This window comes from Python bivittatus, unplaced genomic scaffold, assembly GCF_059951505.1.
Source record: "Python bivittatus isolate LINGU-HERP-01145 unplaced genomic scaffold, Pbiv_v1 ctg000840_np1212, whole genome shotgun sequence".
NCBI lineage: Eukaryota > Metazoa > Chordata > Lepidosauria > Squamata > Pythonidae > Python > Python bivittatus.
Genome location: NW_028277113.1, coordinates 19,175,818 through 19,194,379, shown reverse-complemented (window position 1 = coordinate 19,194,379; position 18,562 = coordinate 19,175,818). Strand labels below are relative to the sequence as shown.

The 18,562-nt window shown below is 36.3% G+C and overlaps 1 protein-coding gene across 2 annotated transcripts in view; it reads left to right on the top strand.

Moving 5' to 3' along the window:
• The window catches only part of MBOAT1 (membrane bound glycerophospholipid O-acyltransferase 1), a 41,048-nt gene extending 23,594 nt beyond the window's left edge, over positions 1 to 17,454 (top strand). Inside the window, exons 6-13 of one of the 2 annotated variants that reach the window (XM_025169998.2) lie at positions 1,345 to 1,399; positions 2,269 to 2,452; positions 2,880 to 3,072; positions 5,517 to 5,638; positions 6,468 to 6,532; positions 7,666 to 7,798; positions 10,236 to 10,387; positions 10,632 to 17,454. In XM_025169998.2, coding sequence (XP_025025766.1) covers positions 1,345 to 1,399; positions 2,269 to 2,452; positions 2,880 to 3,072; positions 5,517 to 5,638; positions 6,468 to 6,532; positions 7,666 to 7,798; positions 10,236 to 10,387; positions 10,632 to 10,770 — 1,043 coding nt within the window. In that variant the 3' untranslated portion in view covers positions 10,771 to 17,454. The remainder of the gene's footprint in view (positions 1 to 1,344; positions 1,400 to 2,268; positions 2,453 to 2,879; positions 3,073 to 5,516; positions 5,639 to 6,467; positions 6,533 to 7,665; positions 7,799 to 10,235; positions 10,388 to 10,631) is intronic. The other variant, XM_007433427.4, reaches the window with a different exon arrangement.
• Positions 17,455 to 18,562: the final 1,108 nt, after the last annotated feature.

The window sequence follows — 18,562 nt, the reverse complement described above, 5'->3', positions numbered from 1 at the left end:
AATCCTCCAGGTTTCCTTAACTGATTAAATGACTTTGTTAGTTATGGGAGAGTATAGAAATTGCATAGACCCCTTTTCACATAATAATTATCAATTTCATTTTCCCTTTGAAAGCAGAAGTATCAATATTTATTTTTAGAATGAAAATTTGTAGGTTTCACATTCCCTTAACAGTGTTTTGCAACATTGTGTTCTGGCTTATCTGCATTACTGGAATAAATGAGAAAATTTAAATCCTGAAATTCTCGGTTTGGGTTTTGTTTTGTTTTTTAATCATTTTCATTATTCAACAATTATGTCATGTAAGTGATACATTATATGAAATTTTGGCCCATCCAAAATTATCTAATCAAAATAGGTGGTGTCTAAGTAATTTTTTAAAAAGATAAAAATTTCTCTCAGATCGAGATTGACTCCTGGAGACTACATCATCATGTTGATACAGTTTTCTTGGTAACTGTATGGAAGGGTCCTACCATTCCCTACTTCCATTATGCTTTTTTCAACTTCCTAGTCCACTCTGTAGACCTGGGATTTCCTGATAGGCTTAGTTCTCTGCTTAAACTTTTTTGAAATCAGCCAGTTTTAACACCTGAGTGGAGGAGTACCTGAAGACATTGTTGGACCATATAGGTCCAGATAAGAATCAAACAGTCTGTTTACGTCACACATTTGTACCAGTCCTATTTCTGCTCAGAAGTCCATTCAATGAGATTTCCTCATAATACATTCATATAAAACTACGGATTTAATATCTCATTTTATAATCTCATCTCATTGTATTAATCTTTCATCTCATCTCATTTTATAGGAACAGTAAAATTGCTTTTTATCAACTAATGTGGTTTGTTAATCTAGTGTAATACTATCTACCTGGACTGTTGGTAGCTTTCTAGCTACCATTTATCTAGTACTTTATTCTTTTAAACAAAGGACCCTGGCAGTGTCTGGCGCCTTTGGCAGAAAAATGCACTTGCTACCCTGAACTATATTTCTTCCTCTATTGTGAAATTTCAGTCTGGTAAGAAGACTGCTGGGATAGCTGGAGTTCCTTGCTAATTACAGTTCCTAATCTGAGGAACTATGAACGTTCAATTAATGTAAGTTTATAATAGATGTATATATTAAGCATTCCATTAGCCATAAACCAGCATAATTGTTTGGAATCATCTAAGGCAGTTGTGGGCAACCCAAATCCCCTTTCTGTAGCCCTCAGGAAATAAATGTGGGTTATATGCAGCATCCAGTAATGTATGAATTATCATTAGAATTGCATTTAATTATTATCCTTTTATAGTAGGCCTTCATTTTGCAAAGTTTGATTTAATTATGTCTTTTTAATAGGAATAGGTAAAAAAGCTGAAGATCTAACTTCTGAACAGAATCAGCATGCTATAAAGTAAGAAAATACAGTAGCACTTATGATTTTTTTTAAACTAATAAAAAAAATAGTTGGGTTATTTTGGATATTTACTGGGTTATCTTGGATGTTTACTTCTGCTATGCAGTTTCTATCTAGAGTTAATTAATGTAATGTAAATAATTATCCATGCACTTTTAAATTCTGGAATTATTTATGTATTTGATATCTATTCTCTCTGAAAGCAAGTTTCCTCTTATAAAGTTTCTTTGCCATAGCCCAAATGTATAAAGAATAGAATTGATTTTTAATTTATTTTTTCTCATTAAAACTACAATGCACATACAAATATTTAAACTAAATGTCACTTTTGTAAGATTCTCAAAAGGAGATTTTGAATTCTAGCTTTACTTTTCTATATATACACCATGTACCTTATTTAAACAAATACCCCAAATTGAAAGAGAGAGAGTTATAGGTAAGAATTTCATGTCTGCTCTAGGAAGAAGTGAAATGTTAGACAAAGATAACAGAAATTGCACATGTAGTAGAAAAGATTTGAATACACACCATTACATAAACACCTATGTATAAATACAGTAATTGTATAATCAGATCACCTCATGGATAAATTCTTTATGTGGTCTCTCTTGCCTATACAATTGTTTTATTAATAAAATAATCAATCTCCAAATTTAATTGTAGGAGGATTTTCAATCTTGATGTTGTCCCTCAAACAGTTGTATAGTGAATTACAAATTTATTGTGTGCTTCACTAGTTTTTCTTTCTCAGACTTGAATTATGTTTAAAATAAAGTTGTTATTTACTTAAACATTTAATATTTACTTCTTTTTCAAAATTTATTTGAAATATACTTATACACATTTATTCATGGTTGTTTTGACAGGAGAAGACCTTCCTTATTGGAGTATCTGAGCTATCAGCTCAACTTCATGAGTATTATTGCTGGCCCATGCAGCAATTTTAAAGATTACATCGCTTTCATTGAAGGGAGACATGTGCAAATGAAGTTATTAGAGGTCAACTGGAAACAGAGGAGCTGTGATAGACTTTCTGATCCTTCTCCACTGGTAAGCTAAGTCTTTATTCTTAAATGCTGAAATTGTTTTCACAATAAACAGTATCAATTACTATTGCAAATTAAAACATAAAACGAGTTCTCCTGGTTTAAAAGAAAAGTCTTCAAGTCCTGCATTCTGTTCCTATAGTAGGGGATGAGAGACCCATGAGAAGCTCACAAGGAAGACTTGCTTATGTTTATATTTATGCTCTCCAGCCATGGCTGTTAGAGGCATGCTGCCTCCACTACTAGAGACCATGTCATCACTGATAGTAATAGTCCAGAAGAAAGTACCTTTTTCAAAATTAACAAGTTCTGACAATGAATCATACTTTCACCAGTTCATTTCTTAAAATGCTTTTAGTTAGTCTTTTTTTAAAAACGCTTTATTCTCTCTGATGTGATCACAGCAATATTTTATTCTATTTCCCTTGTAGGGAGCCATCCTGCACAAACTTTGTATCACACTTGTATCTCTGCTTTTGTTCCTGACACTTACCAAGACCTTCCCAGCAACTTATATTGTTGATAATCAATTTATAAAACAATCTTCATTCTTGACAAGACTTGGTTTTCTGTATGTTGTCATGCAAGCCTCAAAGCCAAAATACTACTTTGCTTGGACACTTGGTAAGGCTTATTTAAGGTTCTTTTTCAGGGCACGTCTATACTTAAGGTCGATGTATCCATTTGATCCATTAAGGCAACATTAATGTCTTATGTTGTGCAAAAAAAGGAATATTATTGTATTATACACCTGACTTTAAGCACATTATTTTTAATTAAAATTTGTGACTTTTCTAATGTGAGGTACAGATCTCTTTACTAGTCTGAATAAGTGTCAGAGGGTACCAGATAATGTAAAATTCATATATGCATTAATTATCTGATAATATTTTTAGTTAGACTTACTTTCTTTGCATTGTCCCTGTCCTTGCAATTCTATAACAGTTCTTACTGTGATGTCAAGCACACAGTCCAGGACATCAACAGTGTTCAGTCCATTTTACTTATTAAATATAGCATCATCCATCTAGTTTAAGTCTTGGTATCTTCCTGATACGTTGGGTCATATTCCACAATCTTATAATGGTTGTGCTTGCTAGGAGATTATAGGATCAGGTTAGGAAAGGCTGGTCTAACTTTTCCAGGAGCAGGACAGTTTAGGCAAAGTAGACCACCGGTCCTGCCACAAACTGCAATATGCAGAGGATCTTCATTTTAATGCTAGCAGATACTCAGGATGGGAGCCATTCAGAAAGCCCAATTTTAGGAATTCATGGCATCCATAGTTGTATATTGGAACGTGGTTCACTTTACATTCTTCATCAAATATGAGATGGTCTGGGAAAAGGCTGCTTCTATATGCAACTGCCAGAAAGTGAAGCTTATTTTGGAGAATGCTTGTACCCCTAAGCATTTTAATGATATGATTTACTTCCCATCCCTGGATGACCTTTTGAAAGAAAGATGGGTGTCTTGTGCCTGCTTCTCCCTCCCTCCCCAGTAGATTGTTTCTGAGAAGATCAGATGGACATTTTCAAGAAGAAAGACGTCTGTTCTATCACCACGTCACAAAGTACTGCTGCTTCCCAGATAGTATTTTAAGAAGTATTTGCAAGTCCCAAAGCAGAGCAGCCATTGTAGTTTTCTGCTGCCTTCAAGCTCAGCTGTCTTAAAGTTCAGTGGATATTTTAAGACTTAAAAACAATCCAGACAGAAACAGGATGGAACAAACATACTGGGTCAAATCATCCTCTGTGAAGGATATGAACAATCTGCTAAATCATATTATGGTTTGTTTGGTTTTGGCTTAATGTGTTGTGCAAACCCAGTCAGTTATACAGTGTGTGGACAGGCCGCAATGAAACTGTGAGGCAAAGATGAGTCACAGAGTGACTCAGGCTCTACAGTGCCTTGAGTATGAAGTTCTCAGATTAGACCTAGTGCTGACTTCCCTTCTGCTTTCCATGGAGGATAACATTAGAGTTCAGAGAATTAAGTTTGTGTTTTCACTTTATAATGTTCCTTGAAGGCAGGAGCTATCAATGTATTGTGAATGTTCTGGTCACAGCAATCTGCTGAGTAAAAATTTTATGGTCATTCATTCATTCATTCATTCCTATAGCCGCCCATCTCAATCCAAGTGACTCTGATATGTATGAAAAAATGGAAACGCATAAGTTAAGAAGGAAAAAAAATGCATTAGATAGTTTGAATTTTTTCCCCTGTAGTTGGAAACAAAATGTAGAATTGAGTTTGTGGAACAATTGGGATAATAAATAACCTTCTGTATTGGGAAAGGAGAAAAGCAAAGTGCTATTCTAACCTGTTCATGCTAGGGTTTCTCATTATTTTTAACACTGAATGACATTAATTCCCTCTTTTCTTTCTCTACACAGTATATCTATCAGAACATAGTATTTTGATGATCAAATAAGACTGCTGTTAAGCAAGTCCTGCTTGTAGAATAGTACAGGCCTCCTTTTATGTGAAAATCAGCATGGATTTGCTATTGAAGAAAATAACGCAAAACAATTGAAAGGTCATTCTGGTCTAATATTAATTGATAAATTTTATTTAGAAGCCAAACTAAAAACCAGTCTTCAAAGTGCTAAAAGCTCCAAAGCTGTTTCCTTGAAAGCAAAAATACTATTGTAAGACTCAGTTATTTTTGGTTCACAATTATATATTCCAATATATGACTTTAAAAACGTTCAACTCTGCACATAAATTTAACTGAACTGAAATTCTAAATAAAATGCTGTTACACTCCTTCAGAAGCAGTCATTTTGTTAATTGGACACTAACATTTATACAATATATTACATAAATTTGGCTTCTGCTTCATTGAACTTGCTTTCTAAGTCAGGCCTACTTACAAAGAACCAGCAATGCCTTTTATATATCCAAAGGGAGTTTAACTCATAATTTCTAAAACAACTATTTTATATCTTGCATGGTAAACCTACTAAAGCGGGGATTGAAAGACAGTTCTATTAGGACATGACATGAAATGGATTACACTAAGAATTGTTACGCATATTCAAGTGGCTTTTTATATTTCAGCCTAGGCTTTGCTTTTCTTGCAGCTGATGCAATTAATAATGCAGCTGGTTTTGGATTCAATGGTGTGGATGAGAAAGGCAATTATCGCTGGGATCTACTGTCTAATTTGAATATCAGGAATGTTGAGGTAAGGTGAAATGTTATGGGGCCTTCTTTAGAGACAACAGTGGGGTAGAAATTGCTGCAGAACCCAAAGGGAAAGGAACCCATCGAAAGAATGTTTCACAACTTGAACTGATCAGAGGAATAAGTTCTTGCCATTCAATATAGTAAACCTAATCAGACAAAATATAATCCCAAGGATTATTGAAATAGTTGGGGTTTCCCCACACATTCCTGTTTACAGAGACTGGATTAGTAGGCAAAAAAGAAAAGGTAAAACAAAGAAGCCATGAGAAGTAATGGCAGAGGGTTCCAAATGAACGTTCTGCACAAGCTTCTGAGAAAGGCCCAGAAGATATAAGAAGAAAGTCCGAACTTCATGAGATAACTTCTTGCAGGAAGATGTTGCTTTTGCTGCACAAGTACAATATGCAGACAAAAGGCAGAGGCCATTCTGGATTTTAAATGATCAGATACTTTTACTTTATCATCATCATCATCATGATTATGTCCATTCTGAAAAGGAGAAACCTGCTTATTCATATCCAAATACAGTAAAACTGATATTTTTCCACAAACATTTCTTAAACATTGTGAAAGCCCAAATATTTGAAAATAAAGAGATTAAAGACAGGTCTCTGAAATGATATATTTTTCTTGGTTTTTACCAGTAAAAAAAAAAAAACTTTTATAAATGAACGCCAAATTGCAATCTATTGATGAAAGAAAGAAGAAAAAAATATAGCTGTAATGCAACATTACAGAACTAATGTAACTTAAAATATGGGTGGAAACTGACATTTTTAGTATGAAGTTAACCTAATAATACATGGGGGGTTTTTTTTCACTCTTAGATGGCAACAAGTTTTAAAATGTACTTAGAAAACTGGAATATTCAAACAACTGTCTGGCTTAAACGGTAAAATACTTCAGTGTTTTGTGGGTTTTTCGACAGTGATTCAATGTTTATTTAAAAATACGATTTTAGAGATATAGTGTTCATTCAGTGAAAATGAAAGCTGTTTTCTTTCTGGAATTCTCATGTTATAATGATGAAAGAAAACGAAGATTTTCACAGTATGCTCCTGGCCCTAGGATAAAACAGGAGTCTGCAAATTATACTGTTTACTTAATAATGCCACCCTACGTATCCATTTCTGGCAATTGATCAAAAACCTTAGACCAAAATAATTTAGTTTTAATTTTTGTATTGTACCACTGTATCTTCAGTTAATTTGTGTGTGTGTTTGTGTATGTATGTGTTCTGTTACTATCACTACTGATTTCCTATGTTCTAAAATGATTGCGGATTAAGCTTTTCATACAATCAATGCTTTCTTTAATTCCACATGTTGATAGAAGAGGAAGAGAATCCCTTTCCATAGAAAATAGTTTAACTATTAGATCACTGCCAGATATGTTTAGGAATTTAAAAAGTGATGCTTCTAAGCACTAACAGAGGCAATAAAAAAATGCTTCAAACATAAGATTCTTTGCACTTCTCACCTGAGCAACATTTCTACGAATAATTGTAACCATGACTGTTAATCTGAAGCATAAATAGAAATTATGTAAGTTTCTAATAAAAAATAAAGGTATGTACTGTAGAAGCCATACAAATACTTAAATTATTTTTCCATGGAAAACGTATAACAGCTGAAGCATTAAATGATATTGAAGTGTTACTATTATGAGAACATTCTAGTAAATGGCACAGAATAAAAGGAATCAGAATAATCTGGGCCTTGCAAATGGATGTTCTAGGTGCTTATTCTTCTTTTAAGATTTCAGATTTCTCTAGGTATGAAATATCTGAGTTACATTAATGATGGTATTTAAAATCAGAATTTTTTTTTTGCCATTCTCTTTATGTGTCGTGAAATAGGGGAATAGTCTGTAAATTGTATCTAGTCCTTAATATCTCTTCTAAGACCAGTTTTGATTGAAGCAGACAGAGAGTCAGATGTGTTTCTGATTCTATGATATAGCAATAAAGTCAGATATAATTATATGTAATCTGCATATATCTTACTTTTCTAATTTTCTTCTCAGTGTATGTTATGATCGGGCTTCTTGGTATCCTACAGCCTTAACATTTCTTCTCTCAGCTCTTTGGCATGGTGTTTATCCTGGATATTATTTTACATTTATCACTGGCATCCTTATGACACTGGCAGCCAGAAGAGTATGTATTCCTGTTCATTGTTTTTTTTTTCCTGTGGGTACAACCTCAGATATGTTAATCATAGGTCCCATAAGGGCTACTGATTTGCAAAGCAGAACAAGTTTTCTCTTCATTGTATTAAACTCTGTCTATCTCAAACATCATGTTTTTTGGAAGTATGTACACTTGTTTCCTATACATTTCATTGAGTAGCCATCTCAGATTAGAGTAATTAGTACATGGAACAGTTTCTCCTATTGAAATCAGTAAACAGGTAGTCCTCGACTTACAACCATTCATTCAGCAACTGTTTGAAGTTACGGCAGTGCTGGAAAAATGGACTTATGACTGGTCCCTGAAGTTACAAGTATTGTAGTGCCCCACGGTCACGTGATCAAAATTTGGGCGCTTGGTACCCCACCCACATTTGTGACCACAGGGGTACTTCAACTCCCCCCACCCACCTATTTCATCCTCCATCTCTGCCCCTTTGGCTGCCCTGCACCCTGCCTTGCAGGCCAGCAAGCAGGCCCAGAACTGTGCGACCCTGGGACTGCTTGCCACGCTGCGGCTCAGGGGCTTCTTGGCACCCTGCAGTTCTGGGTCTGCAAGAAGCCCCTGAGGTGCAGAGCAAAGCTGCAGCCACCCATGGAAGCCTCAGCCACCCCAGCAAGCCACAGCGTCCAGGAAGCCCCAGCAAGTGCCAACAAACATTTGTTTTCCCAGCTGCCTTCTCTCCTAGTTTCCACACTGGCTTTTCACCTTTTGTCCCCAGCCACCACGGCCAAAGCAGAAGCACCTCGCTGCCTTTGCTGTCCCCTTTTTGGACCCAGCTTTTTCAGCGAACATATCCTACACGTGGCTCCCTGAGCCTTCAGAAATCTGTGCTGCCTTTGGAAAAAGCACAGCTTTCCAAAGGCTTTCTGATTGGGCAAAACCACTTCCAGACTTCCCCGTTGGCTGGCATTCTTATTTGCACTGCACTGCTAGGCCAGGCTGGCCACGTATAGGAAACGTTCGTTGGAGAAGCTGGGTCCAAAAAGGAGACAGTAAAGGCAGTGAGGTGCTTCTATTCAGCCATGGTAGCTGGGTGCAAAAGGTGAAAAGTTGCTATGGGGAACTGGGAGAGAAGGCAGCTGGGTGCATGAATGCTTGCTGGCCCTTGCTGGGGCTTCCCGGGTGCTGCGGCTTGCTGGTACTTGCCGGGGTGGGTTGGGGCATCTGAAGCTTTCAGGGGCAGCTGCAGCATCGCGCTGTGGCTCAGGGGCTTCTTGTAGCTATGGAGCCTCAGTGCACCAAGAAGAAGCCCCTGAACCGCAGCATGGCAAGCAGCCCCAGAGCTGCGCGGTTCTGAGGCTGCTTGCCGCCCCACAAGGCAGGGTGCAGGGTGGCCAAAAGGGCAGAGATGGGAAGGAGATAGGTGGGTGGGGGGAGTTGGAGGCAGTCCCTTACATTACTGAGGCTCGGGCCTGGGAGGGAACAAGTCTGGAATGGCTTAGATTGGGGTAGGTCCTCGGCTAATGACCGGTGAAATTCGCTTAACGATGGCAAGGGGGAATGCTGGGATTGCCATCGCTAAGCAATGCAGTCATGTAACATCTCACTTTACAACCGCATTGCTTAACAACAGAAATTCCAGTTCCCATTGTTGTCATAAGTCGAGGACTACCCATACAAAAGTCAGAATTGTTTTTTTTTCTTGTCTGTCTGTGGGTGTAGTAATCATATTGCTTATCTGGATAGCTAATACTTGATAGTGTATCCTGAGCTTTTTGAAAACCCTAGTGTGCACTTGTTTATGACCTGTTATGTTTAGAAATCAATACTGTTTTGTCTGTTTCTTTGATTGCAGAATTCAGGTTTCTTGAGGCAGTTTGGATAATAGACACAGAAAAAGGATATTATTGTAATTTATTGCATGTTCTGATCACACATAAATATAATTATGAATATGTATTACATTCCTGTACTTACATAACTGTGTAACTAGTTTAAAGATCTTTTTGTAAGTTAGATCCTGTTATTTAATGAGATTTAGATGTAAAACTGTTCAAACAAGTGGTGTATTTTTTTATTATTATTATTATTTGTATAGATCCATATGTGCCATTTCAGATAAGTCTTTACATGGTAATTATTATGCTAGATTTGGACCTTGGGGAAAAAATTCTGACTGAATTTATAGCATTCGTTTACTCAATTGAGATGGAGGGGCTTATCCATACAGTTAATATTGGCAATATTTCTACCAATTCCATTCAGTTGCTAATCTTACTAACTTTTCCTCATAACTTTGAAAGGTTGTTTTTTTTTAAATTTACTAATAAGAAGGAGAAAGCAAATATTTTCATTCATTATAGCAAAACTTCATCAGAACTATGCATATGCATAGACTAGAAATCTGGGAGAGAAGCACTATTTCAAAATTCTTTTAAAACATTTTTGTCTTTTTTATAAGGTTAGAAACAATTGTCAACACATCTTCATCTCACCAAAGCTACTTAAGGTGGGCTATGGCATGGTCACCTGGCTGGCAACTCAGCTGTCGGTTTCCTATACCGTGGCACCATTTGTTCTTCTTGCAGTTGAGCCGACAATTAAATTATACAAGTAAGTTATTTGTGTTAGTTTCAAATTGTGCATTAGAATGAGTGAACAGGTGTATGAACAGATGAACAGGAAATGCCCCATGTAAAAGCCCCTTAAATGATCTGCTCAGAATATCACTTCAGCTGTCATGATGGGCTTTGGCTGAGATATGAAACTTATTAAACTGATATAATAAAGCTATGGTTTTGTATTGCAGATGGTAACTTGACTTTCATTGGTTTATATTCTCTCTTGTCACTTACAGATCACTGTATTTCCATATGCATATTTTATGTATACTGGTATTACTGGTGCTACCAAACAAATCTCAAAAACTCACCAGAAGGAAGCAGCCCTTTGAAATGGAGGTGCACAGTTGTAATAAGAACAAGAAACAAGAGTGATACTGGAAAAAATCTTCCTCTACAGGATACTGGAATAAAGGGTACAGAGAAGGCACATTGTGGTGGCTTAATTTAAAATACTTTTCAGATGACATAACAACTGGATTGTGTATTCAAATACAAGTCTTACGTGGTAATGTTTACATTCTTCAAGGGCAAGATTTATAATTTTTATAAATTAAAGAGACTATTTTAATGAAGGGTTTCACTGCATTTAAATATTTATGCTTGTATTTCATTTGTTAAAAATATATACTATCTATTGAGGTAGGCATGTTGGTTCACTTAATTTCAAAATGTTTTCTTTTTTCCCATCATCCTTTCAAATTGGTTAAAAAAAAAAAAAAAAAAAGCTGGTTGTGTCATTCCGAAAGAGTAGACCGTAGAATTTCATAAACAGATGCTCATAATATATCAAAAGGTCTTAGGGTTTATGATTTCTCAATATTCCTTGGCAAAAAGGAATATTCAGATCTTCTTAAGTAAAATGTTTGAGAATTATTCATCTAGAACAATGGAAAAGCACATGCTGCTTGGTTGGAGAATAATGATAAAGAACTGTGGAATATTGTGGGTCTGGTTTCCCTTGTAGATATAAAATTAGATGTATTTATTCTGTGTGACCTGCACCATATATGGTTTTGTCTTTATTCTAGGCCGAACAGTGAACGATACCTACTAGGTATCATGGAACCATCATTCTATTATATAGCATTTGCTACATTCAAGCAAAATTTTCTTGGAAATAACTCAGGGACACTTTATATTAATGATTTGACTTGAACTGTACAGGATATGCATCTTTGAAATTTTCTGATTTTAAAAATAATGCTTTTTAACGAGTAGAATTTAGGAAGCTATTTTTGCATTTTTCTAAAAAAGATAAGTACTGTAAGGAAACACAATAAATTAATAAGAATTAAGCAATTCTAGTTCTCTAACAACTTTCAGCTTGTCTACATTGGCTGCTTGTTGTAGAATTGCATTTCTGAAAAAACTTTCAGATCAAGAATGGAAACTATCAAAGCAGTGTATTCATATCAGGGAATAAAAACGAATATATTCAAATTCCTTTTATAAAATAAGCAGAATTTTTTTTTTAAATTAATAAGCTGGACTGTTCAAAATCAGTGTGAACAATTAATGTAAATTTGGTTTATATAACTTCTATGTAATGCTCTTCCCAGAACATACTGCTTTGGGAATTAATGTGATCACTGTCCATTACTATGTTTTTATGAATTGTACCATTATGGCTGCATGCATTTTGGACAATTTCTCTATGTGGTATTCCAAATTCTTTATTATTCAGGTTTAAAATGCAAGAAATACCAATAAAAATGCAGTAATAAAATAATTGATAAAAGAGTATGATTGGGCAATTAAAGAATTACCAAATCTAATTTTAATGTATCAACAGGCTCATATTATAGAAGAAACATGAGAGAAGCACTTGTTATTTAGTATCCTAGAGTCTATTTGTCATGTTTCAGACCTGCAAGATCATTTTAGAACCAACAGTATAAGTTTTGACAATTTCTGGTTCTCTTTAAATGTACAGTATTCTGATTTTTAGTTTTGCCAGAAGTATCTGAGTTGTATGAAATTCTGATTAATGGTTTAAAAATTGTGCTATCTATATATGATTTTAATACATGAAACAGAAATTAAGCTAAATTTCTTCTGGATCACAGAAAGACACTTTCAGCAGCCTGAGAAAACAGAAATATTAACATTTAAAAGGTATACAGTATATCTTGTTTTCCTATTCCTTCATTTGCTCTGTCCTGAATAAGAATGAATGTTCTTTCATAGCTTACTAAAAATATGTTTTCCTACAGACCCTTTTAATTGCCCACTTGAGGACAAACAACCAGTTGACGCAATCTAGAATATCTGTAACTATGGAAGAATGGTTTTAAATGAATAGTTGTGGAATAAGTTTTGGACTACAGCAGTAGATGAAGGGGATGTTAACTCTTTCACTCCTGTGCTGTTTTCTCAATTACAAATTGCCACATAAAGATACACAGAGGTATTTTCCATGTGAAAGATGGAAATGTTTTAAATGTTAAGAGCTTTTTTTTCTCCCAATTAATACAAAAACATGAAAACAGGGAATTAAAAATACAATATAATACACCTTTGGAGCAGAAAAAAATAATAAAATAACAGAAATAACTATCAGAATAGAATTAACTGAGGCTAACCCACATCTATCTCAATCAAGATTCATTCATTCTTTCATTCTTCACGGGTTTATCCCATGTTCTGGCCCAACACCCAGGAGAAGATCCAGGTTTTAAAGGCCTTACAGAAGGACAGAAAGGTCAGGACTGTCCAAACCATGGAGCGGGGGACGGGGGGAGGAATGCTGTTTCTCAGGGCAGGAACTGCAACAGAGAAGACAAGCCTCTTGGGTCCTGCTTGGTGATATTGTTTCATAGAAGGGATCCAAAGTGTGCCAACCCTGCCAGATATCATGGGATGGATTTCACTAAATTATATTCAAAGAGCCATTTAAATAAAAGAGGCCCAGTCCTGATCTGAGGACCTAGGCTTTAAATATTCAAAAGAACAGGACATCTTGTTTAGACTGCTGAGTCACTACACATAGTAAGGCTGCCACATCAGCTATTGCCTAGCAGGAAGCAGATATTATTCCCTCTAATCTAGCCTACTACTCTCAGGTGTTGTGGGAAATATTCTTCAACCAGTATTGAAATAAGGTACAACTGCCTATCCTGTGAGCATCTTACCTAGCTCCTCTGGAAACAAAGCATTCTGGGTCAGCCTTAAAAATGAGGAATAAGATTGATGTAGACTTTTTGTTGCTGGTTTCTTGTAAGAACATTTCCATCACCTCTGCCACCAGGTCTCCCAAAAGGTGTGGGTTTTTTTGTTTTTTTGTTTTGTTTTTTTGCTCCTTTCTACAACAGTGTTTTCCACCATGGGCAACTTTGAGATGTGTGAACTAAACTTCCCAAATTCCCCAGCCAGCATGGCCATTGCTAAGAATTCTGAGAGTTGAAGTCCACACATCTCAAAGTTGTCCAGGTTGAAAAGCGCTGTTCCAAAGTTAGCATACTCAAATTATCTTCAGTGCTAAAATGCTAAATCCTAGGCATAAGAATTTCCTTGCTGCGTGAAACCCAAAACTTTCAACCTGTAAGAAGCTGGATTTTTATTATGGCAGTGTATAAATATGGTAAAATATGGTAAAATAACAAGTGATCCGTTCTAATTTATAATTGTGGAAAGCTGAAAATAAGGCTTATTTTCTAATCTTACTAGAAGTATAAACACTCAAATGTGGATATTCTTGGCTAAAAGCTGTTGATAGACTTAGCCTGCACAAATATAATAAAAAGTTACTTCAAAATATTTTTTCAACCTCCCTTAGGGAGGCTCAGAGGTGCTTGAAAGAGTGTGTGTGTCAACAACATCAGGATATCAGTCACATCCAGCAATCCAAGTCCTGCAGTAGTTTTTACCTCTTTTTCTTGCTTTAATAAACAAAAATAGGAGAAAAACCAAGAAGCAAGAAGAAAAAAGAATAAAAAAGAGAAAGGCAAAGAAAAAAGAAAAAAGAGAAACAACAAAAACATATTACAAATAGAAAATAATTCAGCCTAATTTTTAAATACATCAAATATGAAATGATATTGATCAGACTTTCCATTACATTGACAGGAGGCCAAGACTTCAGATTTGGGGTTCTACCGTCTTTCCAACATTGAAGTATAATATCTTTCTTTTCCGCCTTCTTGCTCAATCCATATTTTTCCCTTTACTGATAAATGTGAACTTTTGGTTATATAATGTATGATGACATCCTCAGCTTTAAATTATATTGATCTTTGTAATACTGTATTAAAGTAATGAAAATAGCTAATGTCATATGTGTCCCTGCTCCCAACAAACACAAATTTTACACTTTTAACATAATGAGGATGTTAGCCAACACTTTTAATCCTATCCAACCTAATGGAATGCTGGGAAAAATGTGTAAAGGCTTGGGATTCTCTCTACCAACAGGATAACTCTCTGAAAACAGGAAAAGAAAGACCAGATCTGGTATTGTAGAGAACCACAAAAATGACCTTGCAGAAGGAATGCAGCAAAATATGAATTAAGAAAGAAAGAGACTGACTCCACCTTAACTTTCTTTGGTATAAGAGGGAAGGAGGGAAACACTGTCAGGCTTTCAAGATTTTGTTACTATAGCCCATATCAGTATAGTGAATTTCCAATATTTCTTGTGGAGTGTGTTTTCAGGCCTCGCCTACCTTGAAGGGTTAACATATATAGCAGGAGAAACTAAGGATTAAATTTGAAAATCAGCTGTATTTGGTCATGGGCTCAGAGGAAAAAAATCCAAAAATGGTTCAGAGTATTGCTGGCTGCTCCATTTTTAGCCAGCCGCCTTCTTCCCTCCTGGTTATGGGATCCAGAGTTCAATATTTTATAGATTGGAAATAATTCCAGAAACTATTTTCTGCATGCTTTCTCTACCTGGTTATTTTTTCCAGCACAACAGAATATTGGAAATAAATTATGTAAAGAGGTTTGCAATCTGTCTCTCCTGGAACTCTCTGAAAACCAGGAGAACTGTGATGGAATGTATCTACGAGGAGGAGAGTGATGTGGGAGATCAAGGCTATCAGGAAGGAGAAGGTACATTCCGGGAGAGGGGAGGAGGCAAGAGGCAGCATAGTCCGCAGGGGGAGCATGAGAAGAATCAGAGATTCAGGATAGCCAGTCCCTAGAATTTCACAGGGTATATCCACTACTTGTTGTAGTACAGATTTAGTTTGGCAAGATTCTCTCTATGAGGTATAAGCAAATAAAGGAACTGTACTCAACTGTTTCATGACTGTTCTTGGGCTGGGCCTGACAAGAACTCTCTGAAAACCAAGCAGAATGGGATCATAGTTGATGTCGTGCAAGAAATTGGCAAAAGGAAGACCAGGTTACAAAACCAGGCTTTAGACTGTGGAGAAAAACATTCCAGAAAAAAGTCCTCAATGTAATTGCACAGCAGCTCAAAGTGTTGCTGAATATTCGATTCTAAAGCCCCTTCCATTCTGCCTCTGTCATGTGGCCCAGAGTGGAACTTATACAGCCCACCTTGGTCTTCCCTATGGTATAATAATTATTTTTCTTTTAAAAATATATAAACTTTAAATTTTCAGTGATTTCATATCTTCCCAAGTTACAATGAATCAGAAATAAGGATTCTTCAGTCAGGTCAAGGAGTACAGGTAGTCCTCGCTTAATGACCATTTAATGACAGTCTAAAGTTACAATGGCCTCAGAAAAAGTGCTTTATGACCTGTACTCGCACTTACAACCATTGCAAACTGTCACATCACCCCAGTGGTTACATGATCGCAATTCGGGCGCTTGGCAACCAGCTTGCATTTATGACCAGTTCTGTGGTCATGTGATCGCAATTTGCTACCTTTTTTGCTGGTTTTTGGCCAAAAAAACATCCATTGGGGAAGCTGGATTCGCTTAACAACCACATGATTCACTTAACAACTGCGTAATTTGCTTAACAATGGTGATTCACTTTACAACTGTCATAAAATGATTGTAAAATTGGGTCTGGTCATGTGACTCGCTTAATGACCGCACTGTTTAATGACCAATTTTCCAGTCCCAGTTGTGCTTGTTAAGTGAGGACTATCTCTATCTCTTAATGATACTTTTTTTTTTTTTTTTTTAGGAAACTAGTTTATCAAACACATGGGAGAGCACTTAGAAATTTTTGCTTGTTTTATGGTATAAGCTACCTTGAGTAACTAATTTGAATAGAAAAATGAGATGGAAACTGTGTATATCAATAACCAGCAGCCCCCGCCAGAGTGAGTCCATAGTGAGGGATTCTGGGAGTTGCACTTTAGTAACATCTTTGGAATGGTAGTTTCTCTACCCCTTCTAGAAACCTTTATACCTTAAAATACTTTTAAAAGTATCTGCTTATAAATGATATATAGCAGTAGTGACATCTAGTGGTCACAGACATACATTAGCTATTTGTAATTTAATTTTATTATGACTATCAAAAATACTCCTTCGCGTTCACTCAGAAGTTTTGAGAAAAAAGATTGAAAAGCAATAGAGAAGCCTGAACTTTTTCTTGCCACATCTTAAACCTTTCTTTTAGCTTTGAACTAGAAATGGATGTGGCTGTATTGTGCACTTTTCAGGGAGAAGGGTGGGCTAGATCTAGGCCCTGCCAAATAAGAGAAGTAATCCAAATTCAGTGATGGCATTCCAGTTTCCACATTTTTCTCTGTTTGCATTTTACCATCTTTGTTTTCTTACTTCAGAAGAAGAAAAAAAAAGATTGGATAGGCTATGAGTAGGAGTTGGTAATATTTTTACCAGGAGAAAAAAAGGAGACAAAGAGAAAATCCTCTTGTTTTCCTAAACTTACTAATTACTGCAGGTATAATTGTTTTATCAGGTACTACATACCTCATCTGGTTCCAGATGAAGACAGGCTATTGTTCCCAGGTTAAAAGCCTAACCTTTAGGCTGATGTCCTCAAACTTCAGGAAAGAGATTAGCATGTGCGTATGCATATATGTCAGCCTTACAGGGTAGACAAGACCAAGAAACACAATCCACATAGGTCTAAAACTACTTTTATTAAGATTGGCTATAGTAACAGAATCTTGTAAGTCTGAATGTGCTTCTCTTCCTCTCCTTTACATTCCAGAAAACTAGGGAGGATCAATTCTGAGGCACTTTCTCAAATTACATTTCTGGTTTGGATTCAGATTTTGTTTATCAGACCATTGTCTAGGCTGTGGCTCTTCCTCCTGTCTCTCAATGCACACCATTATTGTTCAGTGTTCTCCTGATGGTGTTCTCATGAACACTGACATTTGCCAATACAAGAGAGGCCTTTATTTCCTTAGACCAGGGTTCCTCAACCTTGGCAACTTTAAGACGGGTGGACTTCAACTCCCAGAATTCACCAGCCAGCCTTGCTGGCTGGGGAATTCTGGGAGTTGAAGTCCACCCGTCTTAAAGTTGCCAAGGTTGAGGAACCCTGCCTTAGACATTACCCTGGAATTCTTTGAGACCTCTGAGAGTATTACACACCTTGCTCTTGGTATGATCTTGGTTGGTCAACCATTCCTGGGGAGGGTAACAATGGTGTTGAATTGCCTCCATTTGTACACAATCTGCCTGACAGGGGACTGGTGGAGTCCAAGTTCTTTGGAAATCGTTTTGTAACCTTTTCCAACCTGGTGAGCATCAACAACTGTTTTTCAGAGGTCCTCAGAAATTTCTTTTGTTCAAGCCATAACACACTTCCACATCCCTGTTGACTTTGATAGTGAATACCCAGAATTCTGTTCTTCAAATAAGGAAGGACCTCCCACACTCACACCTGATTATCATCCCATTGACTGAAATACCTGACCCTAATTTCCCATTCAAATGAACTGATAATGAGGTTCACATCCTTTTGCCACATATAAATATGTAGCTTTGGATCATTTTCCTCAATAAATCAATGCAGAAGTATAATGTTTTGGACTCACTTGTTTAATTGGGTTATCTTATCTACTTGTGTGGAGAACTGATTACATTTTAGGTCATATTTATGCAGAAATATTGAACATTCAAAAGGGTTCACAAATTTTTAAGCACCACTGTATGTGCGTGTTCAGATGGCCTGGAAGGGCTCTGAAACCAAAATCATCAACCAGTTCAAAAGATTTGCTTGAACAGGAAGGTTTTGAAAAGGTAGAGCCTGGGGACAGTCCCA